The sequence below is a fragment of the Erpetoichthys calabaricus genome, chromosome 9, assembly GCF_900747795.2.
Source record: "Erpetoichthys calabaricus chromosome 9, fErpCal1.3, whole genome shotgun sequence".
In the NCBI taxonomy this organism is placed as follows: domain Eukaryota; kingdom Metazoa; phylum Chordata; class Cladistia; order Polypteriformes; family Polypteridae; genus Erpetoichthys; species Erpetoichthys calabaricus.
The window spans coordinates 110,802,974-110,821,895 of record NC_041402.2 but is presented as its reverse complement, the minus strand read 5'-3'; the positions used below and the strand labels follow the sequence as shown (position 1 = coordinate 110,821,895).

Here is an 18,922-nt window from a genome sequence, read left to right as displayed (position 1 = left end):
AATTCACAAAGTCCTGGACATTTGACATACCTAGAGACAGAGCACGTCCAAAACAAAACAAGACCCACGCAGCAGCGTTTGAGGATTCCAAAGTAGAGATATATATTACCAATAAAGTCTAAATACTATATGCCTAAAATATAAATATAATCTTCAGCAATCACTAAAGTATTAAGATAATTAACCCAGGGAATGGTGTTAAAAAGTGGTCTTGGATAAGCATAGTAAATCCTAATGCAATAATAACAATAACAATAAACCAAAGGTATGATGTTAAACAGTCTCCTTTAGGGTAGTAAAAAAAAAATTTAATTTCTTCCACACACACATCTATAACTGTAATTAAAACATAAACAGAAAGCGTCCGAGTAATGAAAAGGATGTATAATTATGGTACCCGTATCATTACAAGTGGATCAGACAGCAGGTGATATCTCCTTGCCATGCCATGACAGGAATGCGACTCACTACTCTGTTTCAGAATAGTGACGGGATCAGCTTTCTTAATTCATTTTCTGCTTCCTCCTTGCTGGAGAAAGACGTAGTATTGGCCTTGCACATCCACTTTCGGTTTGGCAGGATACAAGAGGCTGTATTTGATACAGCCGTAACCGCTGTTGATAATGTTGTAGAAGGCTGCATGTTTAGCAGCTATTGCAGGAGAGAAATCGGGGAAAATACGAATGTGGTTATTTTCAGATATAATCTCGTGCTTGTGTTTGAGACATGCCATCACATCTAGCTTACATAGTAACCTATCGAAGCAGACAATAAAAGACCTAGGTTTAAAGGTATTTGATCCGCGTATGCGGTAAGCTGCTGCTATATTGGTATCTGATTTAAAGTCCTCTCCAATTATTTTAGAGAATAGTTCAACTACGAACTTCACTGGGTTTGGACTTTCACGATTCTCAGGTAGACCTTCAATTCTGATATTATTCCTTCTGCATCCATCTTCCAGAGCCGCAAGTCTGTCTGAGTTTTTTGCATTCAGAATTCACAGCTGTAGGTTTTCCATCAGCGTTAGATGCCAATTGTTCCGCTGTTTCAATTCGAGCCGTAAATGTCTGCTTAACGTCATCCAGCTGATCGGCAAGTTTTCTCAGTTTAGACATATTTTCTTGAACGTGTTCCTCAATTTTCCCCAGCATACTTTTAATGGTCGCATCAAAACGATTATATAAACGCATTTCCAAGTCTTTATTATCCTGCTGCAAGTCACTTATTTCTTTCTTCATACTTTTCTGGATGTCTTTCTTAAGCACACTTATGGCTGTGACTGTGGCCGTGGCCAATGTTGTGATCATTTCCTTCAGTTCGGACAAATCGCTTCAGATTTCGTGCTCCGCGGGTGAAGTAGCAACCCCGGGTTATAGCCGATGCTTCAGGCTCACGAGGAGTAGATGAAAGCACGGACTGCAAGGCCGTTTCTAGTTTCAAATGATCTTCTGGAATTGGCGAGCTATCGTGACCTGCATCACTTGTACCTTCGCTCCCATTTTCGCTCTCGACAGGAGATGACGCAATGGAGCGGGGTCCTGGGAAGTCTGTGCATTTGCCTGCCTGTTCCAGGTCAGTCTCTGAAAGGCTGTACCTCGCACTTAGACTTGATGTCTGTCTAGACTTGGATGTAGCTTTTAAGTTTCCTTTCCGGGTTCTTTCTGACCTCCTTTTCTTGTTACTCATGTTTATATACTGTAGTGGAAACTCCTCTGGTCGGGTAAATACAGGATACCTCAAAATAATAAATGCGTGAAAAAATAAAGCCGCTGCTAACGGAGCTCCGCTTAAGACGTCCATCTCCCGTAACGGACGAGACCGGGGATGGGGGGATGCTGATCGACGCATTTACAAAACAAAAGATGCTGATGGAGAGGTGGAAACGGATTTAAGGTGGGCCAGGATTATGAGTTTTTTTCATAGGCTTCAGGAATTCTAGTGTTAAACAGACAGTGCCTACATTTAAAAATACAAACATAATTATGTATATATTTCCATTTAGAATATCACACGTGAAATATACTGAGCAAATAAACAAATACTGATTTAAATGTGAATACCAGTGAACTACCACCTCTATAATGAAACTGCACTCATGCAGGAAACAACAAAACAGAAAAGGAACAGGGTAGAAAAATATACCTACTTTATACATACACCCCATACACATTCCCCAGTCTCGTTTTGACCAGACTCCTTAACCTGTGTTCCTCATGATCCAAATTATCCCACAGTTAAATCCAGATTGCTGGTAAAATGCAACAATTGACATGCTTCCCTTCTAAAATATACCGGAGCATTCTCACCAGTTCGGAGATAAAATCCTGTCCTGGAAGCCAATGTCTGCCTCAGTCTGTTGTCATGGCATTAACACATTTCTCAAGTGGAAGATACAAGCTTCAATAGGAAAATAAATGGGGCGGCGTACAGACAGACGTCCTCCACTGGTTAGCCAACACTTGTATTTGTATGCGCCCAAACCAATCCACACAATTCTGAGTTTTTGTGCTTTTTTGGATCGCCTCCTTTAATTCTCTTTCTCCCAGTTCCTTCTCCTCTCTTTTTCAAAAATGTATCTACTTTTTTGAAGACAGTCCCCCAACCCCCTCCCCCACCCAAGTCAAACAACAGTGCGTTAATGCATGGACCTACAGGCGTGGCTTGGCAGCCTTCTCCCCTTAAAGTGACATCCTACAAATTCTTAATTTCTAGGACATATGTTTCAAAGGGAACAATGAAGCAGAAACAGTCGAAGTAAATATAATATGTAGCAACCATTACACCACATAATGCTAGTGTCTTTTAGGACTTCCAGTCTGACCACTTACTCTGAGCAAACTGTTTAATATTACATTCTCCGTTACTGTCAGATATCACAGGTGGGGTGGTGTGGCATGCGATTATGGCAAAGCAACAAAAAAATCCAGAAAAAAACCTAGTAGGAGATATTACAAGATGAAGGCATATAATGCTGGCTGCAAACATCAGATCACTTCTCAGTCATTCCCAGTGAAAGCACATACAGAAGGAATCAACAGCAATCCAGCATATCCATCATAATTAAGGACACAGATTATCACCACCTCCTAGATTTCTAAGGTGCAGAGAAAAAATATTCGTAGATAAAAAATCAGGCAGGAGTGGGCAATCCAAAAGAGAGTCTCATACAGTGATCCACAGATTCTGTTGTCCCCAAAGCTGCTAACCCAGTCAAGGCACAGTCCATAAAAATAAATCCAAAATCAGTACTATTTGAGTCAACTACATCCATGAACTATACATTCAATAAATGAAAATGAAAGAAGTGAAAAGGTTCAAGGTTAATGTGAATTTTAACAAAAAGTGTTAACGGGGAGGAGCAGCCACAACATGCATGTCCCAGCGTCCCCAAAACCTTTGCAGATAACAGCGAATATGCAAATTTTCAATGGAGAAACCATGGACGTCAACCCTGGTCTCCTTACTATGAGGCAACAGTGCAACCACTGTACCACCATACCACATAAGTTTAAATAACCATTTAGTTTATTGCAAGTTAAAGTAACAAATGACAACAAGGCATTTTAACTATTTGATTATTGCATGTGTTGATAAAACTGGAATCCTTGGACTGAGAAATTTGAGCTCTGTCACAGACAGTAAAAGTGTGTGTTTCATGTATTTATGTAATAAGTTGACAGGTATACAACATAAATAATGTACAAGTTATTAACTACAGTATTTTGCGCACCATAAGGCGCACTGGATTGAAAGGCGCACTCTCAATTGCGGGGCTTATTTCTGTACTTAAGCCATACATAAGGCGCACCGTATTATTCGGCGCGTGCAAAAACAAGGTAACAGAAGCAAAACAATGAGTTTAGTTAAACCTTATTCTACTACGTATTTAAAAATACACTCACATTGTTTTTTGATCAGTTTGTTGTCACAAATCCATCGAAGTCCTCACCTTCTGTATCTGAATTGAACAAATGGGCAAGTTCGCCATCAAACATGCCGGGTTCCCTCTCGTCATTGTCGGAATCAGTCTCGTTGCCGGGTGGCTGTTCAGCAATGATTCCAGCTTTCGCGTAAGCTCGGACAACAGTCGAAGCAGACACCTTAGCCCAGGCATACACAATCCATTCACATATGGTGGCGTAACTCACCCGGCGCTGCCTTCCAGTCTTAGTAAAGGTGTGTTCGCCGTCTCTCATCCATCGCTCCCATGACGCTCGCATCTTCACTTTGAACGCCCTGTTTACACCGATGTCCAGCGGTTGGAGTTCTTTTGTTAATCCTCCTGGAATGATGGCAAGCTCCGTATTCATTTGCTTCACTTGTTTTTTCACAGTAGCGGTGATATGGGCACGCATGGAGTCGCAGATCAACAAAGACGGTGATGCATGGAAAAACCCACCCGGTCTCTTCACATACACCTCTCTCAGCCACTCTCTCATTTTCTCCTCGTCCATCCAGCCCTTTGGATTGGCCTTAACGATGACTCCGGCTGGAAACTTTTCTTTTGGCAGCATCTTCCTCTTAAAAATGACCATAGGTGGTAGTTTCTGTCCATTACCGTGGCAACCAAGAACAACAGTGAAAGCCGATTTCTCATGCCCCGTGGTGTGTATGGATACCGTGCTGGTCCCCTTTTTCTCCACAGTATGGTTCACGGGGATGTCAAAAGTGAGAGGGACCTCGTCCATGTTGGTGATGTGGTTGGGCTGGATTTTTTTGTCGATAATCTTGTTGCTGCAGTAGGTGCGGAAGATGGTCAGCTTTTCTTTGTAATCCGCTGGCAGTTGCTGCGCCACGGTAGTTCGTGCGCGGATGGCGAGATGGCGCCTTTTCATAAAACGAAAGCACCAAGACGGACCTCCTTGAAAGTGCTCGAGCTTCATGTCTTGTGCTATCGTTATTGCCTTCAGTCGAATGGTGACTGTAGAGACGCTTCTCCCGGCTGCTCTTTGTTCAAGAATCCATTGTTCAAGTTGGTCTTCCAACTCTGGCCACCTCGCCTTGTTCCCGCGGAAACTCTTTTTTGTCTTTTTAACTTGGCGCAATTCATTCTCCTGCTTCCTCCACTTTCGAACCATAGATTCATTGATTTTAAATTCTCTCGCTGCTGCTCTATTCCCATTTACAACCGCGTAACTGATAGCCTGTAGTTTGAATTGTGCATCGTAAGCATGTCTCTTCTCTGATGCCATTTTCAGGGTCCTTAGCCAAACAAATGTGGTTTCGCAGTGCACCAGTAGTACAATATACCTACCTGCCGTAGGCGTGGCGGAGGTAAGTGTACGTGGCTTTACGTAATGTTCTGCAATTGGTTTATCGCTGCCAGCGTTCATAGTGTACGTATTACTACGTCCCTATGTCGGCAGGAAATGGTCTGACAGTCAATCAAGCAGAGCGCTTACTAAAATGCACAACAACATTTTTACAGATTTTGGAACTCAGTGCACACAAGGCGCACCGTGGATTTTTGAGAAAATTAAAGGCTTTTAAGTGCGCCTTATAGTGCGCAAAATACTGTATAAAGAAAGCTGTGTTTTAGACTGGATGAAAAGTGTCTTATAGACATTTTGGTAAGTAGAACAAAACTAATAAAATTTGACAAATGCATTTAAAGTCAATTGTTAAAGTTGATATCTTTTATGTTAATTGCTGAGAAACTAAATAAAACTAAAAAATGGCAAAATACTAAATTTTATTCTGTAAATTGAAACTTCACCACATTTTGGTATTCTATTGTGTTTGCCCCACATTCACAACTAGTTGTATCCCTTTACTTTTTAACATGTATTATTTAATCTGCAGAGGTTCCTAGCATTGCTAAGTCTGAAGTGACCAGAGTTGTGTTAAGTAGTCAGAAATGATACTTGAGTAAAAGTACTTCACCAAATTTTTATTTTTCAATAATACTTGAGTAAAACTAAAAAGTACCTGCTTATAAGCGCATTAAAGTACCAAAAGTAATGGTACATTTTTAGAATAATCAGGAGGTGCAAGGCTTTGTCTAGAGAACACTGTTTTTAATTTTCATTTTTAAACAACACAATACAGAACTGCACTTCAGAATAATGAATCATGTAGCTGTAATCCTGCCTTTGATTAGTACATAACCTGCAGTCCGTTTCACAGTGATGACCCGAAGTGTGGTACTGGTGAGTATGGATATCACAAACACCATGCCTCCCCAACTGGAATACCCAGCAGCAGTAGATGAGGCATCCCTACTTCAGACAAAATCTTATCTCATCATCCTATTCACTGTTCCTGGTTAGTGTTGCAGTAAGAAGAAGATAAAATGTATAAATAACAATAAAAAAAAAAAAATAACATCATCTCACAACCTTAGCACTTAAATAGATGTGAAAATCAGCCCAGATTGATATTTTTATTTTACTGATGTGATGGACTTTAGAAGGGGAATTAGAATTAATACATTACAAAGTAATACAACAATTTCAGAATTGTGGTTCATCTTTTACAAGAATACTATTAAAACTGCTGTTTCCTTTGGTCAATTCGATACCCAATTTTATCTTTAAATTACCAGCTCAAGCACACCTGTAAACTATGGAATTAACCATAATTAATTACACTCAAGGCATATTATTACCTGCTAAATAACCAAATGTATACTAGTTGTGTCATAATATAAATGTTTTTTTAATGCCTTCCAACAATTAAATTCTAAAGAATAACATGTTACCATACATACAAGCATTAAACGAACTTTTATTACATTATTATTACAATACAGTAATTTATCTTTAATACATCATAGTAAATGGCAATTACAGTGTTTTACAGATGAATGCTCTGGGTTCCACTCTGTTAAATTTTAAATGCTCTCTCCTGAATTGCATAAAGAACTAGAAATGATTAGAGCTCAGAGATGATATAAGTCACACACTTTGCATTTCAGTGGAAAGCCGATTAACTGATATTTAGTAATTCTCCAATAATTTACCGTGACAAAATATACTGTATTACTATTCAAAGTTCAGCCTTGCACACACAACTAGAATATTAACTTTATATGTCACCTGTACTTTCCATAGTCATTGCGGCTCTAGAATAGATTCTGAATTGCATGGCTGTGTTCTGGTAGCATAAAGTAGAAACAAAAATACTTCTGTTTAAAATTAAACCAATACCCTTTTATTAGCACTTACAAATCAAGGGATAGTAAGACATCAGTGTCACTTTGTTTGGCCCTCCAGGCACAAGAACACTCCCTTAACCTGGCCACAAGAACTCAATTGAATCCCCAGTCTGTCTTTTCCAGTTAAACAGCAACTCTTAGACTAGACTTAATCTAGATATTCAGTAATTGGTCTTGTAAGAATGCATGGCTATATCTTTTGGTTCTTCGCACTCAATGTAACTTATGGTGTAAAGAATATTGCTTGTGCCCATATAATCTTGTTTGTACAGTACAAAAAAGATGCTGCTTTTTTGTGACTTCATGGGCTCTGTATATTAAGATGAAAAACTGCCTACCTCAACCTGCTGCTTTAAATTTAGGCAAATTCTTCATAGTAGAGATTTCATTAGATGTTGGTAGACACAAAAGACTACATTATATATAAATCATCTTTGCATTTAGAAAAGTTGAACTTAGTTCCCAGATATGACCATGGGGGAAATGTACATGCAGTTTCCATGTCTCAAAAATCGGGAGTGGTCTCCCCTAGTCTTTCTCATATACTCGGATACGGGGATGGATATTTGAGGAGTAAACGGCAAGACAGTGATTATAGTTTTATATTATGTACATTGAAGAGAGAGGGTTAGGAGCACGTGCTGATACAGCACATTGCCGCATCCACCACATGACAAACCAACTCAGGACCCCAGGTTAGGGGGACACCTCAGCACCATAGTTCAGAAGGAATGGAATCAGTGTGAGGTTTTTATGGTGTCTGGAGTGCCAGTTCTGCTAACAACACCCATGTTTTTCCCTGCAGGTTGGAAAGCCTACAGATAAGATGCAGATTAACATCATACCTAGGACGGAGCAATTTCAGGTTAAGGGCCTTGCTCAAGGGCCCAACAGAGTAGAGTTACTTTTGGCGTTTTATGGGACTCGATTCCCTATCCTCAGAGCCACCACTATATTAAAGAACCAACATCAAATCAAATTAAAATATTGAACAATTATTATAAAAGTAAAGTTGAATAAATCAGACTCTGCAGCTGTATGAAAAAAATAAATCTGAGTATTGTGTTCAGGTAAAGTACCACGTCTGGTTAGCGGAAATAGTCCAAGAGTTAATAGAAATCTACGTTTTGTTACCTAATACTTGTATGCAAAATTTAGTTGACCTAAGTGATAGCATTCTCAGGTTATCGTGTTTACATATTCACATGCGCACACATACATAATTCCAAAACTGGTATTTTTGGACTCAGGGAGGTCTAAATCATCGAGATTCATCAAAATCTCGACAACAAATTTTTGGACGATTACAGTGTTTTTCCTTTACCTCGTATACAAGAAAGTAACAATAAGCATGAAGGATTGCAACTAACTGCCAAATGAGCATTGGAAGGTGCACTATGGCAATTTTATTTTTGAATAATAAATGGCAGTCAGTTGGCTGTGTCTAAATAACGCTAAAGTATAACCTAAGATAACACACCTGATAGGTCTTTTATGAATTTATAATAGCTTGATCTATGTAACAAATGGAAATTGTAACAAAGTAAAATGTATGCAGTTTTAATTTAAAATGTAGTGGAGTAAAAGTAGCTCTAAATAAAAAAATAGATAAATAATGAAAGGTAAGTGAATAGACAATAGTAATTTGAAACAGATAGTAAAATAATACACCAAACAATAATAACAGTAGTGACAGTTGCAACAATGTACTGCATAAAAAATAAATAAGCTACTAGTAGCAGATCTGAGGGTAGTTGGGCAGCACAGAGTTTAGAGTTTTCACAGCTATTTGGTTGAAACTGTTTCAGAATCTGGCAGAACTAGTTTGGATGTCTACGGTAGCTTCTACCAAATGGAATTGGGATAAAGAGACCGTGAGAGGGGTTGCAGTGGTCCTTCACAATTCTGTGGGCTTTGCAGATGCAGTGGTACCTCTGGTCATGACCGTAATTCGTTCCAAAACTGGACGTTACCTGATTTGGTCACGATCCGAACGTAATTTCACCGTAAGATTGTATGTAAATACAATTAATCCGTTCCAGACCGTATGAACTGTATGTAAATATATATTTTTTTTAAGAACAAAAATAGTTAATTATACCATAAAATGCACAGTGTAATAATAGTAAACTAAATTTAAAAACATTGAATAACACTGAGAAAACATTGAACAACAGAGAAAACTAACATTGTAAGAGTTTGCACTAGACCCTTCTGAACTGCTCGCTGTAAACACTTTTTTTTATGAGTTTTAAGCACAGGTCGTGATGGTCGTGAACTGATGCAAAATTTTGGCAAACTGTTTGATCTTAACCCGATTTGTACGTGTTCGGAAACGTTCCTGACCAGAGGTTCTACTGTACAACACTTTATAAAGATGTCTTTAATGGAGGGCAGAGAGACCCCAATGATTTTGTCTTCTGTGTGCACTATCCATTGTAGGACCTTACGGTAAGAGTCACTGCAATTCTTAAACCAGACGATATGCAGCTGGTTAGAACTCTCTTGATGCTGCCCCTATAGAATATGAAAATGTAGGTAGGCTTGCTTTCTTCAGCCATTGAAGGAAGTGGAGACACTGGTGTTGTCATCTTAGGTAGGAAGTGGTGTTAATTAACCAAGTAAAGTCAGCTGGCAAGGTGCACAACAAGAATTTTTTTGCTCTTGATCAGTTCCACCAAAAAGCTCCCAGTGTGCAATGGAGTGTGGACAGCTTGGGCCCTCCAGAAATCAACAATCATCTTGTTTGTTTTGTCTACCTTAAGATACAAATTGTTGCATTTCAGCCAGCCCCCCATTCATCATATTTCCATTATGTAAGCTGACTCATCCCTATTGCTGATGAGTCCCACCACCGTTGTGTTGTCGGCAAACTGAATGATGGTGTTAGAGCTGTATACCGCTGTACTACGGTGAGTCAGCAGAGTAAACTAGACTGGGTTGAGTACACAGCCCTTGGGGTGCCTGTGCTTACCATGATGGTCCTGGAAATGGTGTTCCTGATACAAAATATCTGGGGTCTCTGTCAGGAAATCCAAGATCCAGTTGTATAAGTGAGGATTGTAGCCTAGTAATTTATCATCCCTATGAGCTTCTGAGTGATGTTAGTATAAAAAGGTAAACTGAAGTCGAAGAAAAGTATTCTGGATGTCTCTTTGTCCAGATGGGACACGGCTAGATGAAGAGTAGATGATATGGCATCTTTAGTTAAATGATTCAGGCAATAGGCAAAATGGAGAGGGTCATGTGATCAGGTATCTTTAATGCATGTTTTTCAGTATTTCTTGCACTGAGCCGCACACAGCATTTATGTATGCACTGCACATTCTCTATTGGTTTGTGATTATCAGTTGTGCTGCAGAGTCAAATTCCTTTTATGCATTCATACTTGGCCAGTACATCTGATTCTTGTATTTTTTGAGTTGAATATTTTTTTTTGTTATAATATATTTTTATGCATATAGATAAAAATGGCATATTAACCTTTTTAATTTTGAAATTAATTCCCTTTTTGCAAAAGATTGTCATATTGTGATGGCACATTTTACAGGTCTTGTTCAGCTGATTTTCAAAAGTGATTACACAATTTTATTTTTTAAACATTTCATTTGTATCATTAAGGATGTGAAAGTTAAAAATTTGGTTCATATCTAAAGTCAAATGAAAATGTTTTGGATATACATCATAACAAAATTAGACAGGTGCATAAATATGGGCACCCCAACAGAGATATTACATCAATACTTAATTGAGTGTCCTTTTGCAAATATAACTGCCTCTAGACGCTATAGAGCGTCTGAATGAATGTATTTTTGACCATTCTTCCATACAAAATCTCTCCAGTTCAGTTAAATTTGATGGCTGCCGAGCATGGAAAGCCTGTTTCAAATAATCCCATAGATTTTCGATGATATTCAAGTCAGGGGACTGTGACGGCCATTCCAGTACATTGTACTTCTCCCACTGCATAATTGCCTTTGTAGATTTTGAACTGTGTTTTGGGTCATTGTCTTCTTTGGAATATTCAACCCCTGCGTAATTTCAACTTTGTGACTGATGCTTGAACATTATCCTGAAGAATTTGTTGATATTGGGTTGAATTCATCCGACCCTCAATTTTAACAAGGGCCCCAGTCCCTGAACTAGCCACACAGCCCCACAGCATGATGGAACCTACACCAAATTTGACAGTAGGTAGCAGGTGTTTTTCTTGGAATGCGGTGTTGTTCTTTCGCCATGCAAAGCGCTTTTTGTTATGACCAAATAACTCAATTTTTGTCTCATCAGTCCAAAGCACTTTGTTCCAAAATTAATCTGGCTTGTCTAAACGAGCATTTGCATAGAACAAGCGACTCTGTTTGTGGCGTGAGTGCAGAAAGGGCTTCTTTCTCATCACCCTGCCATACAGATGTTCTTTGTGCAAATTGCGCTGAATTGTAGAACGATGTACAGATACACCACCTGCAGCAAGATGTTCTTGCAGGTCTTTGGAGGTGATCTGTGGGTTGTCTGTAACCATTCTCACAATCCTGCGCATATGCCACTCATGTATTTTTCTTGGCCTGCCAGACCTGGGTTTAACAGCAACTGTGCCTCTGTGGCCTTCCATTTCCTGATTACATTCCTTATATTTGAAACTGACGGTTAAAACTTAAGAGACAGGTTTTTGTAGCCTTTCCCTAAACCATGATACTGAACAATCTTTGTTCTCAGATCTTTTGAGAGTTGCTTTGAGGATCCCACGCTGTTACTCTTCAGAGGAGAGTCAAAGGGAAGCACAGCTTGCAGTTGACCACCTTAAATACCTCTTCTCATGATTGGACACACCTGTCTATGAAGTTCAAGGCTTAACGAGCAAATCCAATCAATTTGGTGTTGCAAGTAATCAGTATTGTGCAGTTACATGCATTCAAATCAGCAAAATAACAAGGGTACCCAAATTTTTGCACAGCCAGTTTTTCACATTTGATTTAATTTCATACAACTAAATACTGCTTCACAAAAAATCTTTGTTCGGAAAACACCCCAGTACTCAGATGTTCCTAGGAAATGAAAGACATACCACTGTTTACTCTTATTCTTTACATTTTACTCTTACTTTGTTTTTTGAAAGTAAATTATTATGCAGGCTCATATGACTATATAATTATTTTTACATATATATACTTCTTGCAGGGACAGAAGTGATGGCTGATATACTGTATAGGGTGATAATGGAAGAAGTATTAAAATATTTTTTTGTTCTTATTTCAGTTCAATAGACGAAGGGTTGTGGATTCGGATGAAGATGATGATGATGATGATGTTTAAGCTTACACATGACAACCTGTGAACTGAGAAACTAAAAAGCAGAAGTGGAAACTCAATACTGAAAATCACCCGTTTCTCACTATCTTGCATGTCAGCTTTTTCTGGAAGACATTTTTTGCTCTTGACCAATTTTATTGTAGCTATCAATAAATAAATTGGTATTTTGTGTTAGATTCACTTCTTATAGATTATCAGTTTTTCACTGGCAATTATTGTATTTTTTATATTTAAATCTCACATTTACAATATTCTAATTGTTCAGGATATTTAATGGATTGGTTCATTTTTACGTAGTATTTTAGTAAGGTGTAAGTTTTTTGGCATGTGGTGTTTTTTGTTTTTACATTACTTTAATACAAATGAGAGGAATTCTGCAAAACGTCACTAAGGTGCAATAGTGCAGGATCTACATCCTGTTGTGTTCAGTGAGGACTAAGGTAATTATCAATGAAAACGGAAATTGAAGCAACTTTGAAAAATGCATTTTGTTAAACAAAACTAAAATCTTAGTGAAAACTAAGAAGTAAACTGGAATTAAACATTCAGACTAGCGGAAATAAAATAAAAATAACTGGGGGAAAAAAATCGGCACAGAGTCCCCTCCCTGCATTAAGTTTGCAAGTTCTCCCCATGTCTGCATGAGTTTCCTCCTGGTGCTCCAGTTTCTTGCCACAGTCCAAAGACATGCAGGTTAGGTGAATTGGTCTTTCTAAATTGGTCCCAGTTTATGCTTGGTGTGTGTGTGTCAGTGTGTGAAATTATATATGTAAACACACTGTTTATATACTATGCACAAACATACGTATCGTACAGTGCAAGGTAATAATCGTAAACTAAAACGAAAACGAAGACTGAAACTATTAATGAAAAAACATTTTCGTAAACTGAAATAAAATAAATAACAAAACTGAGACGAAAAACTAAAACGATACGGAACGATTACAGTAGCTTAAAAGACTAAGTGAAATAAAATGATAATTTCTAAAAAAATCTGAACATGTCTGAAAGAACGCGGCAGAATCTATTTTTGCATTTTCATAAACTTCCGGTCCTGCCCTGTAGGTGGTGAAATTCAGTATATAAACTTTATCTGACCAGAGGGTATCAGCGATCAACATGTCCGGAAGAAAACGATACAGCGCCGTATGGGAGTTTTTCGAATATAATGCTGAAAGCAACAACAGTAAGTGCATAGTGTTGGAGCAGGGTGCGTTGTGTGCTGTACAGATTAAAGGTAAAAACCCAACAAACCTTAAAGTGCACCTAAATAGCTATCACAAATTAGCATACGAGATATTTCTGGGTAAAGAAAAAGAAAGGCTGCAAAGCGAGTGCAATTTGAGTATACATGCAACCTCTAGTACACATCATACAAGACAGCAGACATTAACATCGTGTTTGCAGAGGACAGCAAATTGGGGTACAAACTCAGCTGAACACCAAAAACGCGAAGACGCCCAAGTAAACTTGTTTATTGAAACTGGCATGTCTACTAGGCTGTGTGACTTGCCTTCATTCAGAAAATTTGTTTCCTCTCTTGATCCCAAATTTAGCATGCCACATGCTGCACGAATAAATGCGCTCATCGTACTTAAAATGAATACAGCAACACAGCGTATCAAAGAAATGGTCCAACAAGCTCGGAAACTAACCCTTTGTATAGACGGATGGAGTAAAAAGGGTCTGACGGCTTCGTTTTTGGGAATTTCTGCATGCTTTTATCATTCACCAACAAACCAAGCACAGCATGCTTTAAGTTTACGACGCATATGTCATCCGCATACGGGACAAGCTTTGGCAAACGCTATCGACAGTACTCTGGATGAGTGGGACATAACAGAAGACAAGGTTATGATTATAGTGACAGACAATGGAGCAAACATAGTAAAAGCTATAGATATACTACGGAAAGCGCTGAGGCAAGGAGAATATTCTGCACAGCAGTTCATCGAGCTGGATTCAACTGAATCTGAGTCGGACTCGGATACAGAGGAAGAAGAGATGAGCGTCTCTGATCAAGGCAAGTTAAAAAATATTGGCTAAGTAGCTCAGTATATCCTGCTTGATACTTTTTGTTTCAGGCAGCAAGATTGTGGCATGTATGATAAATGGTCAGCAAACCATCCAATATGTATCCATTGTCTCTCTAGTCTGTTATATTTTGTAATAATATAACACATTAGCACATTTATACAGCACATTACATTTTAATTAGTCTTGGTAAAATAGTTATAAATTATCATATTTAAAAATTATTTCTTTTGTAGTGTTATATTTATAGATTAAACTTAATAGATGATTCTGGAGGCTGTTTGTAAAATAAATAATAAAAACTATTATTTATTTCAAATGATTCAATGCAGCTTTAAGTTTTTTACAAGACTGAAAAAAAAACATATATAAAATTAAATAACATGTAATAAATAATATACATAAAATCTACATTGGAGAAAAGACAAAATTGAACCAAGAAAAAACATTTCCTAAAACACATTAAGCTGAACTGTGATTTATTTGATTACTTAACAGAATCAACAGACTTCTTTCAAGACGGAGACATATCCAGGTTTCGACGTATGCCTTGTATGGCACACACACTTCAGCTTGCATTGAAAGATGCCATGAAACAATCAGGAGCCAGTTCTGCTGTTAACAAAGCCAGGAACCTTATTCATTCTGTCAGGAAATCTTCGGTAGCAAATGAGCAAATGATTAAAAGGTGTGACTTTAGCCTGTTTTATAATACTAACTAACTTGAGATATTTATGTATTAATATTTAGTAAGTAATCCCATAGACAAATTGTTCTCAAACTCAATCCTGGGAACGCCATGTGACTACAGGTTTTCATTACAGCCATGTTTTGTTTTTAATTGAACTCCTAGCCTAATTGAGCAGTTATTGTCCAGATTTGGTGTCCATATACAAATTATAAAACTAAATTTGGAAAAATGTTATTAGACTGCATCAGGCATTGGCACATAGTATGGTACACAGTAACAATTTAATTTCTTTTTATCTTGGTTTTTAAGAATTTTATCATTGTCATAATTTTTCATTTCCAGTTTTTCTGGTTATGTATTCCATTATTTACTATTGTTGGAAAAGCTGTGGCAGGCAGACAGCTTTTAGCATTCAACATTGTTTGCCCCAGTGTCTGCTTATTATCATGGTACAATTATGGGATTAAACTAGACAGAAAAAGAACAAATTAATTGGAAAATCACAAAGAATTGACCATTTGTACTATAGAAAAAGACAATATTTCTAAATATTTTATTTAAAAAAAAAAAATCACACTTTAAAGCTTTTCTGAATATGAGAAGAGAAAATGAGGCCAGCTTATTAAATGAGATCAGTTACAGAGGTAAGATGACTCTTTGACTGTGAAACTGAACAAAACAAAATCCTGCAACCACAGTGGTGATAGATAAATAGATAGATACTTTATTAATCCCAAGGGGAAATTCACACCAATAGTGACTAATAATAATAATAATAGTGGCTTTGACCAAAATTATCATTTACTTATTCTATGATGCACTAGGAATAAGTGATTATTTTGTTTAAACTTCTTACCTTTTCATTACAATAACATTATTCTCTGTTTGTTTCTAAAGGTGTGGCCGAACACTGATTCGTGACTGCCCCACACGGTGGAACAGTACACTTGACATGCTGAAGCGACTTCTGGAAACTAAAGCTACACTTAATGAGGTTCTTGATGAACTCGGGATAGATACACTGTTAACCAGTGATTGGGCCAAGTTGGAAAACCAACTTAAAGTATTGGAGCCATTTGGTATGCACACAGATCAGCTTCAAACAGATAGCCAGTCTCTGTCAGAGGTGATACCTTCCCTGCTAAACCTGGAGGCACATCTCCAGTCAACTAGTGGAGAGAAAAATTTGGCACAAGCTCTTCTTAAGTGTTTGCGCCAACGTTTTACATGTCTGTTAGATCCCATTAGTGACCAATTTGATCCAGTCCCTGCAGCCGCATGTCTAATGGATCCAACTGTCTCTCTAACCCTACAGTCTCCTGAACTAATATCTTTGAAAAGAACAGCAGAGTTATTTGTATTGACAGAGGCAGCGAAACACAATCACACCATAGAAGCACAACAAGATGAGTCTACACAAACAGTAGCCGTTTCAGCAAACATTACAGTCCTTCAGAAATACAAGTACTTGGCTAATAAAATAAATAGCTTAAACCCTGAAAACCAGCCTTGGCCATCTGAAAGTGCTCTACTTGAAATGCAGAAATATCAGGAGGAGGTTAGGCAGGGGGATTTTACTGGAAATCCTCTTCAGTTCTGGCAAGCCAGGGTGGCTGTGTATCCTAAACTTAGCCCTGTGGCTTTGGACCTTGTGTGTGCCCCGGCCTCACAAGCATTTGTTGAACGCATATTTTCAGTTTGTGGACAGTTGTCATCTGGATTGCGAAACAGAATGACCACTTCTCTAGAGCACAGAGTTTTCTTGAAAATTAACAGAAAGATGTATAATTGAATCAGTCAGGCTGTTTTGTATCACTGTTATGGTGGGGCTTTAGTAAATTGTGCAAAGGAGAAAGAAGCATTTGTTGTTTCAATTATACCATTTAAATTAGGATTACTATTTTGCATGCAAAACTGCAGTGTGTTCCACAGTCAGTTCAAATTCAGTATCTGGGTTTATTTTTGTTTGTTTTTTAACAGGACATACCTATAGGTTTCTACTGATATTAAATAAATGTTATTTCCAAAATTATTAAGTCTACAGTTCTCTCATTGTGGCGCAAAAATTAACCTCCACAAAATTGCTTTAACCATACTATAATTACTAAAACTAAAACTGAAACTAATAAATATAAAAATAAAATAAAAATGACTTTGTAAAATAAAAACTAAACTAAAACTAAAAATATGGCATGAAGGCTAACGAAAACTAAATTAAAACTAAAATTAAGACCTGAAGTAATATAAAAATAAAAACTAGCAAAAATAGTCAAAACTATAATAACTCTGGTACAGTGCACCCAGAAAGTATTCACAGCGCATCACTTTTTCCACATTTTGTTATTTTACAGCCTTATTCCAAAATGGATCAAATTCATTTTTTTCCTCAGAATTCTGCACACAACACCCCATAATGACAACATGAAAAAAGTTTACTTGAGATTTTTGCAAATTTATTAAAAATAAAAAATTTGTGAAAGCACGTGTACATAAGATGGCAGTGGAGTTTTTAACCAGATTGTTTAATGGAATCTTGGAAAGTGAGAGAATGCCTGAGGAGTGGAGAAGGTAGTGTACTGGTGTCGATATTAAGGAATAAGGGGGATGTGCATGACTGCAGTAACTACAGGGGAATAAAATTAATGAGCCACAGCATGAAGTTATGGGTAAGAGTAGTGGAAGCTAGGTTAAGAAGTGAGGTGATGATTAGTGAGCAGCAGTATGGTTTCATGCCAAGAAAGAGCACCACAGATGCAATGTTTGCTCTGAGGATGTTGATGGATAAGTTTAGAGAAGGCCAGCAGGAGTTGCATTGCGTCTTTGTGGACCTGGAGAAAGCATATGACAGGGTGCCTTGAGAGGAGCTGTGGTATTGTATGAGGAAGTCGGGAGTGGCAGAGAAGTATGTAAGAGTTGTACAGGATATGTACAAGGGAAGTGTGACAATGGTGAGGTCTGCGGTAGGAGTGATGGGTACATTCCAGTTGGAGGTGGGATTACAACAGGGATCAGCTCTGAGCACTTTCTTATTTGCAATGGTGATGGACAGGTTGACAGACAAGATTAGACAGGAGTCCCCGTGGACTATGATGTTTGCTGATGACATTGTGATATGTAGCAATAGTAGGGAGCAGGTTGAGGAGACCCTGGAGAGGTGGAGATATGCTCTAGAAAGGAGAAAGGAACAAAGGTCAGTAGGAACAAGACAGAATGCATGTGTGTAAATGAGAGGGAGGTCAGTGGAATGGTGAGGATGCAGGGAGTAGAGTTAGCGAAGGTGGATGAGTTTAAATACTTGGGATCAACAGTACAGAGTAATGGGAATTGTGGAAAAGGGGTGAAAAAGAGAGTGTAGGTAGGATGGAATGGGTGGAGAAGAGTGTCAGGAGTAATTTGTGACAGACGGGTATCAGCAAGTGTGAAAGGGAAGGTCTACAGGACAGTAGTGAGACCAGCTATGTTATATGGGTTGGTGATGGTGGCACTGACCAGAAAGCAGGAGACAGAGCTGGAGGTAGCATAGTTAAAGATGCTAAGGTTTACACTGGGTGTGACGAGGATGGATAGAATTAGAAAGGAGTACATTAGAGAGTCAGCTCAAGTTGGACGGTTGGGAGACAAAGTCAGAGAGGCGAGATTGCGTTGTTTTGGACATGTGCAGAGGAGAGATGCTAAGGATAGAGCTGCCAGGGAAGAGGAAAAGAGGAAGGCGTAAGCGAAGGTTTATGGATGTG

At 38.2% G+C, this 18,922-nt stretch overlaps 2 protein-coding genes across 2 annotated transcripts in view; both read left to right on the top strand.

Annotated features, from left to right (window-relative positions):
- Positions 1 to 12,639, top strand: part of pdcd5 (programmed cell death 5) — a 149,890-nt gene extending 137,251 nt beyond the window's left edge. Inside the window, exon 6 of the mRNA XM_028792658.2 lies at positions 12,410 to 12,639. Coding sequence (XP_028648491.1) covers positions 12,410 to 12,466 — 57 coding nt within the window. The 3' untranslated portion in view covers positions 12,467 to 12,639. The remainder of the gene's footprint in view (positions 1 to 12,409) is intronic.
- A 147-nt stretch (positions 12,640 to 12,786) lies between these two features.
- On the top strand, positions 12,787 to 17,183 carry LOC114644604 (zinc finger BED domain-containing protein 4-like). Its single transcript, XM_028792657.2, has 2 exons — positions 12,787 to 15,185; positions 16,086 to 17,183. The coding sequence occupies exons 1-2, from the start codon at positions 15,043 to 15,045 to the stop codon at positions 16,978 to 16,980; spliced, it is 1,038 nt and encodes a 345-aa protein (XP_028648490.1). The 5' UTR covers positions 12,787 to 15,042; the 3' UTR covers positions 16,981 to 17,183.
- Positions 17,184 to 18,922: the final 1,739 nt, after the last annotated feature.